At 37.8% G+C, this 10,233-nt stretch overlaps 1 protein-coding gene across 1 annotated transcript; it reads left to right on the forward strand.

The window, feature by feature from the left end:
• The first annotated feature begins 1,513 nt into the window (after nt 1–1,513).
• Nucleotides 1,514–9,726, forward strand: ESM1 (endothelial cell specific molecule 1). Its single transcript, XM_004058839.4, has 3 exons — nt 1,514–2,287; nt 5,356–5,505; nt 8,066–9,726. Exons 1-3 carry the CDS (start codon nt 1,690–1,692, stop codon nt 8,167–8,169), a joined length of 852 nt encoding a protein of 283 aa, XP_004058887.3. The 5' UTR covers nt 1,514–1,689; the 3' UTR covers nt 8,170–9,726.
• Nucleotides 9,727–10,233: the final 507 nt, after the last annotated feature.

Raw genomic sequence — 10,233 nt, forward strand, 5'->3', positions numbered from 1 at the left:
TTCCAGTTAACTACTCCTCAGAAAGTGGTGTTCAGTAACAAGGGACATTTTCTAGGGTCAGCCTAAATTGCGACCTAGGCCATTGGAAGTATTGGCCACGAAAGCACAATTATGTATTGTAATAGGCAATAGAATATGTGGCTCTGACATTAGACTAACATCCCTTCAATATAGGGACCTTAGGCAAATTAACCTCTTTCTGACTCAGTTTCTTCTTTTAAAAAATAAGCATGATAATAGCAGCCACTTCATAATATTGTGATGAGGTGCAAATGAGTTAATGCATGTAAAGTGTTTAAGCGATTAACTCAACAAATATTACCCATTACTGAAAACATCAGAGTGTGCCACCTGCTAAGTAAGTGCTTCTGGGGAGATAAAGTTAGAGTATTTCAAATTGGATTGTCATGAAAAATTTGGAAAATTTGAAAGCTAAAACTCTTGCTTTCATTTCCTACTGCCTCAATTCTCTGTATTCTGAATTTGCTCCCTGTATCCCCCTAAAATTGCATTTGCAAAAGCCGATCTTCAAATTACATCCAATGCCTGCTCTGCCTCATCTTCTACGGGAAACAAGAATTTTAGAGGTCAGGTAGCCTAACACCATCAATTCTCAAAAGAGGAAGCTGAGGCCAAGAGAAGTCCTGTGAATTTCTTACAGCTCGTTTGTGACAGACCAAGAATTACCCACTTTACTGGGTTGTTATTTACTAAGTGACAGTGAGTCTATATCTCTTTTGACAAGTGAGGTGGGGGCATGGAATTTGGCATGTGGTTGGTGTAAGAACTCCCCTCTCTCCTCTTTAACCTTACTTAATAAGACCCTGGCACAGTTGATATTTTAAGAGGGCTACTCTGTTTTCCCAGAGGGACCTAGGCACGGTGACCCTCTTAGCATGCAGACCTTGTTTCCTGAGGGGTAATGTTTCCCTTCCCTGTGACTTGTCTCTTGGGGGCTGTGTTCTGATTTTCCTGCTGAGCCACTTGTTGCCTTGGGCTGGCTGCCGTGCTTGGCAGTTTTTAGTGAGGGGATGCCAGGAGGTGAGGGGAAGGGCTCTGGGTGGACTCCATCATTGGACAAGCAGACTTAGTGATGGATGAGCCTTCCCCTGAGGAAGTTTTGGATCAGAAGTCCAACTGATAAGTTTTTCCAGAATTGAGTAACCCAGAAGCAGTGCCGAAAGGATCTTACCTGTCTTGTGGCTTTTTGTATTGATTTTAAAAGAAATTCTCAGAGGCAGTTCCACATTGTACTGGAAGCACAGCTATATCCACAATAGACTTAGATATATGTGACATGAATTGCTTTAGAAATAACATTTGAGGAGGGGGTGAGAGGAAGGAAGAGAGGGTCTTAAAAAATATCCCTATCAAAATATTTTCTTTCTTCTAAGTATTGAAAAGACACAATATAACCCTTTCTTCTTTCAAATGATCTCATAGCTATTTGTTGAGGGGAAATACCAAATGTTTATTATTTTTTTTGAAGAAGCTTCTTCGGTCCTGATGATTCATGTTGATATCATTTTCCTCCTGACTACAGAGGCTCTGAGACAAAGCTACACCTCAAGTGATATGCCAGGGTCAGAACAATTCCCGTCCTGAAGGAGGGTGTGCAACCTTCTTTATCCCTCCTTCACAGACGTCCTTGAGCCCTTGAGACGGATGTGAGTGAGTTTTTCAGTCCTCATGCAAAACAACCATCTAAACATAACAGATGACATCAGCTTGGGCTTTTCAATTCCTGGATGGCAGCAGCGTGTTAATCCAGCCTTCATCCTGGATTTCATAAACCAAAACAAGAGAGCCTGGCAGGAGGACAGCGCTGCTGCTGGGTTGAGGAAATTGATGACGGGAAAGCATGCGGGCAACCCAGTGTATAAAACTCATAAACGTGTAGGCAGAGGCTCAGCTACCAGTTTGGACGGCTGCTTCCCACCAGCAAAGACCACGACTGGGGAGCCGAGCCGGAGGCAGCTGGGAAACATGAAGAGCGTCTTGCTGCTGACCACGCTCCTCGTGCCTGCACACCTGGTGGCCGCCTGGAGCAATAATTATGCGGTGGATTGCCCTCAACACTGTGACAGCAGTGAGTGCAAAAGCAGCCCGCGCTGCAAGAGGACAGTGCTCGACGACTGTGGCTGCTGCCGAGTGTGCGCTGCAGGGCGGGGAGAAACTTGCTACCGCACAGTCTCAGGCATGGATGGCATGAAGTGTGGCCCGGGGCTGAGGTGTCAGCCTTCTAATGGGGAGGATCCTTTTGGTGAAGAGTTTGGTATCTGCAAAGGTAAAGAGTGACCCCTTACCTCTCCCCTCCCGGGGCATGCTGAGAGCTTTTAGCCAGCTTGGGAGGTGAGGTGGCTTTGCTCCTCAAGAGTAAGAGGGAAAAGGCAGGTGGATTCTTGACAAGGCACCACACAGGTATTGTCATGGGTAGAGACTGAAGGATAGCTCCAAGTAGCAACTGAAACCAGTGTGCAGGAAGACACAGAAAGAAGTGTGGCATTTTACTCGTTGCCTTAGGAGATCTCAAAAAGAAAACTGCAATGGAAGATTGTGTTGGCTCCTTTTCTGGAAAACTTTAGAAACTTGACAGGTAATCTGTTAAGGATGGCTTAGGTGCTCTCTCCTCTGCGAGGCAGCGATTACAAAGGTCTGCACTAGATAACCTCTTGGGATGGTTTCTAGCCCCAGATTTAGTGATTCTTTGATCTTGAAAGGGTCCACAGGATGGAGGGCCACTCTCAAGATCAAATATTTCTGATAAACACAAATGCACTTTATGGAATAGAGTGAGCTTAAGTCATCTAACAAAATAACTCATTCTTCAAAGAGGGTCCCCTGAAGCATAAAACAAACCTCATCTGACTTTATAAAGGTTTTGGTCATCTGGAAAAATAGCAGATGGTGTTAAGACAAGGAAAAATAACAATAGAGAAAAATAAAAACTGGAAGTCTGTAAAGAATGAGGTTGACCACTTGTACACTTAAAGAAAAACTTCGTCAGGTTGAAATTTTAGCTAAATAATGTAGTTAAGTATTTGTAGAATTTATTTTAAACATAGTAACTAGTTTAAAATATTTAACATTTTAAAAATGTTTAGAATAAAAAGAATGATGATTTAAAAATACTCTACGTACAGATATCTCATGATCTTATTATGAAGAGCTATTATTAAGAAGCAACACATGCTATAACCCCATCCATCAGTTGTATAATACAAGGAAGCTTTCAAAATTATAAAAAGGACCGAGAAATTTCTAAATAATTATTATGTTTTATGTATTTAATACATTTTTTATGAATGATATTTATCCAGTATTGTGCTAATCTCATTAATTCTCCTACTTCTTAGACATATGATGTATAAATTAATCATCTTTTAATTTGCAAGACATACAAAATTAAAAAAACAAATTCTTAAAGTATTAGGAGAGTTTTATTTTTTGCTTAGTTTATTTTTGTTTATATACAATAAGAAATAGAATATTGAGAAAATATTTTGTTTGGTGAACACATATGCATGTCTCTTTCAACTGAATAGGATCTGTATATTTTGTAAATTACGGGGCTTATTGACCAAGAAAACAGTACTTCACATAAGGAAATTAGGGAGGAAGTGGTTAACACAATCATACTTATGATATAGCATGTATATGCAGTGGATTGCTTTTTCTCTTGGCATAATATGCCTTTGTACATGTGATTGTAAATGTACATTACATATGGGCAAAGAAACAAGCTGTGTGGCGTCTGGAGTCTAGCACTGTAGTATTCTACTGAATGATCAAGATACTAAAAAGATCTTTAAGATTGCTTCTTTTGGCTTTCTTCAGGTTGCTGATGAATCTAGTTTTAAGCATTTTTCTCTCTGCTGGAAATAGGAGACTTTGTGAGCCTTAGCAACTCGAGATAGAGATAATACATTTTGCAATCATCTCCCTTCTTCAGCTTTTTAAAAGAACATCCACATGAAAACTGTAAACTTCAGCTGCGTATCCAAATGTCTTCTAAATATTCAGATGTCTGTGAACATCTTGCCCAGATTAACAATCAGCAGCCAACACATATTTAATGAACACTTACTATCTGCCCAGCACTGTTCAGTACATCAGGGGATACGCTAGAAGTATCTCTGGGAATTTGGCTAAAGTTTTAGTTTTCAATATCACTGCAGGCACAGTCAAATCCTAATCCTGTGTGCTTTTCTGGAAGAGGGCTTTTCAGGATCCCTTTTTAAGATCTCTTCTTCCCAGCAAAGAGAACAGTGTTCAAAACCAGGTTCCTCTGTGATCTGAACCATATTGAAAAGAGCACTCATAGATCTCTTTAAAAAAAGATAGCTCATTGATGATCTACTTGGTCAGTCAGTGGAGTATTAGACTGCTAGAGACTCAGATGGCTCACAATTTGTTCTTTACCCACCTGTGATTGTACATTTACAAGGTATTTTCACAACAAGAGAATATTCTATATCTATTCTGCTGGCTTTTAAAGGTTGGTTAGTCTACTGAGATGCTGTTTATCCTAAAAACAGCATTTTAAATAATTTTATGCATTTTAAATAAATGACTTTGTCCTCTTTATTTCAATGTAGGATGTTTTGGCATAAGTGTAAGCACTGGAGCTCTAAAAGCTTCTAGTTCTTGGTAGGTGTACAAACCCTCAGGGTGTATAAGCCCTGAGCTTTCTTGCTCATTTAGCATCTTGCATGTTAGCCTTGCAGAGGATTTTACTAGGGAGTCCTCTTAACTACTGAGGGAGTCAGGCAAGTTGTATGACATGCCGTTTCGACAAATAAGGAACTTGATAAGGGTTGGAGCAGATGGAAGATTGATTGCTTCATGGTGAGCTAGGATGATAGCTCTCTCCCTGGTTAGTTTGAAACTCTTTCCTATACACTTAAAATAGTAAATTATCTGCGAATACAGTAGATTCAAAGATAACATCACATTTTAAAAACTCTTTGAGGAGCTGATGCATATATGTCTGTTCAATTTCCCACCTTTGCTGAGCTGTTACAGAGGTCATCTGTGAGAATTTATTGGTATCTAAGCAGAACATCACCAGAATGAAGACTGGTCCAAGGAGACTGGCTGTGTGTAGCTGTCTTCAACTTAACTTTACATCACAACACTAAGCCTGAGGCATCCATTATCTGTTCTTAATGTGTGATTTCATATTTATGACTCAAAGTTTCGACTTTCAAATCCTGGGTTTGGAGAATTGGATTTTACTTTACAGTCAAGATTCATGAGGTTGGTTCAAATCGGAAGGCTATGCACCCAGGGCTGTTAGGATGGAGACGTATTTACAACAAGCAGCGTCCTCTCCAACCTTTCCTTTGTCCCCAGACTGTCCCTACGGCACCTTCGGGATGGATTGCAGAGAGACCTGCAACTGCCAGTCGGGCATCTGTGACAGGGGGACGGGAAAATGCCTGAAATTCCCCTTCTTCCAATATTCAGTAACCAAGTCTTCCAACAGATTTGTTTCTCTCACAGGTAAGCACTGATTCTGGTATAAGCATTGGAAGAATAGTCTCATTTCAGTGCGAATAACTTAGAAAATATCTGTGAGTAGAATAAGATGTGGATTGGAATGATTTTATTTCCTTTGCTTTACACAGGGGAACGGTGGGTGGTAGCTGAGTTTGGTTGCTGTTGCTGTTTTCTGAAAAGAGCCCATCAATAATTTTGAGGTTTACATATAATTTCTCATAAAGTTTACCTGGTTTAAATATGATTTATAGGAGGATAAATATGATTGATTACCAAAAATCTGTAATAAAAAATAACCAACTGAGATATACAGAGTTCTTTAAATTCTTCAGTGATCTGTTATATATTTACTAGACAAAACTATTTATCTCCCAACTTCACATAGAAAAAGTACTGTGAGGAATTTATTGGATAAGCTTTAAGAGTCAAGATAGAAAATATAGAACGTTTCTTTTTTTTAACCAAATGAAAGCATTTAAGTGGAATAATTCCAAGTGTGTGTTTTTATGGATTTTGGAGAGGATAAGAAATAGTATGTGATTGAAATTTTGGAAATGAATGAAACTGTAGTAATACGTGTTGCTTGTTAGCCCGTGTGTATTTCTTATACAGGTGTTAGAATGTGAGGAATACACAACCTATGAGATGGTGCTATGTACATATTTGTTTGTTTTGTTGAATAGCTGGCCAGTACAGGAGAGTTCCATTAAACTGAAAGTAGCTCATTTAAAGCAACATGCATCACTAAAGCTTAGGCCTCCATTGCACAGAATGGCGATTGTAATTAATAATTCTTATATATTTCAAAATTGGTAAAATAATAAATTTTAAATGTTCCCATCACAAAAAAATAAGTATATGAGGTGATGGATATGCTACTTAGTTTGAGTTCATCATTCCACAGTGGAGATATATATCAAAGTATCATATTGTACCCTAAATATATACAATTATTATTTGTCAATTAAAAACTGTATTTAAAATTATAAAAAATAAATAAATAATAAGCCCAACATATAGTCACAGAGATGGCTAGTATCAACAAATGATATACTTTTTCCCGCCACAGCTATAAATAACAATTCAAGTCCATTTTACTTAGTTTTTGTTTTTGGTCTTTTGCATTTCGAGTTAATAAAATATAAACTATTTGGCAAAGGTGCTTGTTTTCTAATTTTACCTCCTTCTTACGTATGGGTCAACTAAACACATTAAAATGAAGCGGAAATATCGTGCTTTTAAGTGAATTATTAGTTTTAAGTATGGTGATGCCCATAACAATACTTACATTATAGGTTACACAAAAATATTTCCACATCAAAGTTAGGCATTGAGATTCTTATCAGAAATATTTGAAAAAAGCAGTCAGTTTCTCTCTTTTCTGACCTAGGGTATTTCCTTTCATTAGCTAAAGGTGCAACCAGCAAAAGATGATTTTTAGTGTGATCTTGGTAAACCTTAGTCAGGTTCAGGATGGAGAGCAGAAAACCCTAAGGACCTCTTGGAGAGGCTGCCTAGGGGTCTTTGTAGTCTACATGTGTCTTTGAGACTACATGAGACTTCCAGGTTCATGCACTGGAGTTTACAGGAGAGGGCTTGGGCTTCACTCCTGACACAGGCTTCACATCACCTCTGCACAAACCGGTTTGGGACCAGCCTTTGAGAGCAGGCTAAATGGCTGCAAGCTTCACCAGCACTAGGACCCCCAGAGCACGAGCTTGTCTTCTCCAACTTTCCACCTGCTGGCTACAGCACTCTTGTCAAATGTGCTTCCTGTCCACAGTGTTCCACTTGGTGTTCTTTTTTTTGGCAGTGAGCTTCCCAAGTTGGGAATTCACAAGTAAGTTTTTGTGTAGGAGGGTCTTGGGGGAGTAAGATCTGGAATGTTTCATGGACTTAGACACATTTGTCTGCTGGGCCACGCTAATCTTCTTAAAGCATTCCATATCAGAATGTGCACTGCCAAAACAAGCACACCTCACTACTCCTTGAAGTAGAAAATTTCATTTTAGCAAATTTCAAATATTACAAACTTTTCTCATATGTAGAGTGAGAAGTGTCTTTATGAACGTTCTACCCATTGGTCTGCCTTTTGCCTTCTGGATGCAGCAAAAGTTAATCTGTCTTTCATACCAGTTAGTGTAAGAATCTAACTTGAGACCTGTTTGTACAACATTTGCCTATTCCATAAGTATTTATTAAGTGCCTACTATGTGGCAAGCACTGTCCTAAGTGCTGGAGATATAGCAGTGAGCAAAATAAAGTCCCTACCTTTGTGAAACTGGAATTCTAGTGGTGGAGTGAAATAATACACAGGAAAAAAAGGCAAATGCATGTAGAAGATAATGTCAGGTGACGATAGGTATACAAAGATAAGTAATTCAAGGGGTGCTATTGTATATAGAGGTGCTCACTGATATAGAGCAGTGAATACAGTTAGCATGGAATCTTAAATTGATTAAAGATTTCATTGTAAATTCCATGTAAAACAAAAATAAAGCAAAACTGTGTTGTCTTTGAGCTATAGATGTTTGGACAAGATTTGTATTCCGTCTACTTTCAGAGCATGACATGGCATCTGGAGATGGCAATATTGTGAGAGAAGAAGTTGTGAAAGAGAATGCTGCTGGGTCTCCCGTAATGAGGAAATGGTTAAATCCACGCTGATCCCGGCTGCGATTTCTGAGAGAAGGCTCTATTTTCGTGATTGTTCAACACACAGCCAACATTTTAGGAACTTTCTAGATTATAGCATAAGGACATGTAATTTTTGAAGACCAAATGTGATGCATGGTGGATCCAGAAAACAAAAAGTAGGCTACTTACAATCCATAACATCCATATGACTGAACACTTGTATGTATTTGTTAAATATTTGAATGCATATAGATTTGTTAAATGTGTGTGTATAGTAACACTGAATAACTAAAAATGCAATTTAGGTAATCTTACATGGAGACAGGTCAACCAAAGAGGGAGCTAGGCAAAGCTGAAGACCGCAGTGAGTCAAATTAGTTCTTTGACTTTGATGTACATTAATGTTGGGATACGGAATGAAGACTTAAGAGCAGGAGAAGATGGGGAGGGGGTGGGAGTGGGAAATAAAATATTTAGCCCTTCCTTGGTTGGTAGCTTCTCTAGAATTTAATTGTGCTTTTTTTTTTTTTTTTTTGGCTTTGGGAAAAGTCAAAATAGAACAACCAGAAAACCCCTGAAGGAAGTAAGATGTTTGAAGATTATGGAAATTTGAGTAACAAACAGCTTTGAACTGAGAGCAATTTCAAAAGGCTGCTGATGTAGTTCCCGGGTTACCTGTATCTGAAGGACGGTTCTGGGGCAGAGGAAATACATACACTTCCATAAATAGCTTTAACGTATGCCACTTCAGAGATAAATCTGAGAAGTATTTTACCCACTGGTGGTTTGTGTGTGTATGAAGGTAAATATTTATATATTTTTATAAATAAATGTGTTAGTGCAAGTCATCCTCCCTACCCATATTTATCATCCTCTTGAGGAAAGAAATCTAGTATTATTTGTTGAAAATGGTTAGAATAAAGCTATGACTCTACAAGGTTTTCAAACATCTGAGGCATGATAAATTTATTATCTGTAATTATAGTAATAATAACCTTAATAAGCATAAGAAAAACAGAGTCACTCTGGATTTCAAAAATGTCAAAAAATGAGCAACAGAGGGTCCTTATTTAAACATAAGTGTTGTGACTTAGGTGAATTTTCAATTTAAGGTAGAAAATAAGTTTTTAGGAGGTTTGTAAAAGAAGAATCAATTTTCAGCAGAAAACATGTCAACTTTAAAATATAGTTTATTTTCATATTCTTTTCTTTTAAACTTGGTTGATAAGTGGAATTAGGAGTATATTTGAAAGAATCTTAGCACAAACAGGACTGTTGTACTAGATGTTGTTAGGAAATAACTCAGAAGTATTTTATTTGAAGTGAAGAACTTATTTAAGAATTATTTCAGTATTCGCCTGTATTTTATTCTTGAAGTTGGCCAACAGAGTTGTGAATGTGTGTGGGAAGGCCTTTGAATGTAAAGCTGCATAAGCTGTTAGGTTTTGTTTTAAAAGGACACGTTTATTATTGTTCAATAAAAAAGAACAAGATACAGCTTCTCTGTGTTGATTTGTGATTTTGTTAAATTGCTAAATGTTATTTTAACAATTCATTCAATAAATAAGAACTCTCATTCATATTAAAGGACAAGCTCTTCAACAGAATTTTCTGCTCTGGATAAGCCTCTTCTATCAAAACAGGGGGTCAGGATATTTGCTTCTCTGCCTCACATTTTTGGTCTACTGATTTTTTAGAGTTTCCTAAAAGTAGGTCCCAATATATTAACTCATTCTGCAAAACAACAACAAAAGGTAAACACTTCTGTTGGCATCATTAGTTAGATGCAGAGCTAAGGCTTGAAATAACCATTTCTATTTTGCTACCTGTATGGCTCTTGAGGTCCTAGACTTAGAGCATTTTTTCTTCTTTGTTTTGTGTTCTCTTCCTGGATTTTGACATTTTCAATGGTAGAAACTTTGCCGTTAAACAGCTACTGAGTACTCCTTTGCACTCTTCCATGTTCTGTGGGGAAACCCATTATAATTCAATCTCAATCAGTTGTTAGCTGTTTTACTGAAGATTACAGCTCTAAAAATGTCGAACAATTTTTACTTTTATCAGTTTAAGTTTCTCATTCATAATTAATAGTAG

This window comes from Gorilla gorilla, chromosome 19 (assembly GCF_029281585.2).
Source record: "Gorilla gorilla gorilla isolate KB3781 chromosome 19, NHGRI_mGorGor1-v2.1_pri, whole genome shotgun sequence".
Classification (NCBI taxonomy): Eukaryota; Metazoa; Chordata; class Mammalia; order Primates; family Hominidae; genus Gorilla; species Gorilla gorilla.

Bases quoted from the DNA above. Each gene is read 5' to 3' on its own strand.
- ESM1 (XM_004058839.4), top strand. From the start codon at position 1,690: ATGCAAAACAACCATCTAAACATAACAGATGACATCAGCTTGGGCTTT. The intron at 2,288-5,355 runs GTAAAGAGTGAC...CTTTGTCCCCAG, and splicing joins AGAGTTTGGTATCTGCAAAG to ACTGTCCCTACGGCACCTTC. The intron at 5,506-8,065 runs GTAAGCACTGAT...GTCTACTTTCAG, and splicing joins CAGATTTGTTTCTCTCACAG to AGCATGACATGGCATCTGGA.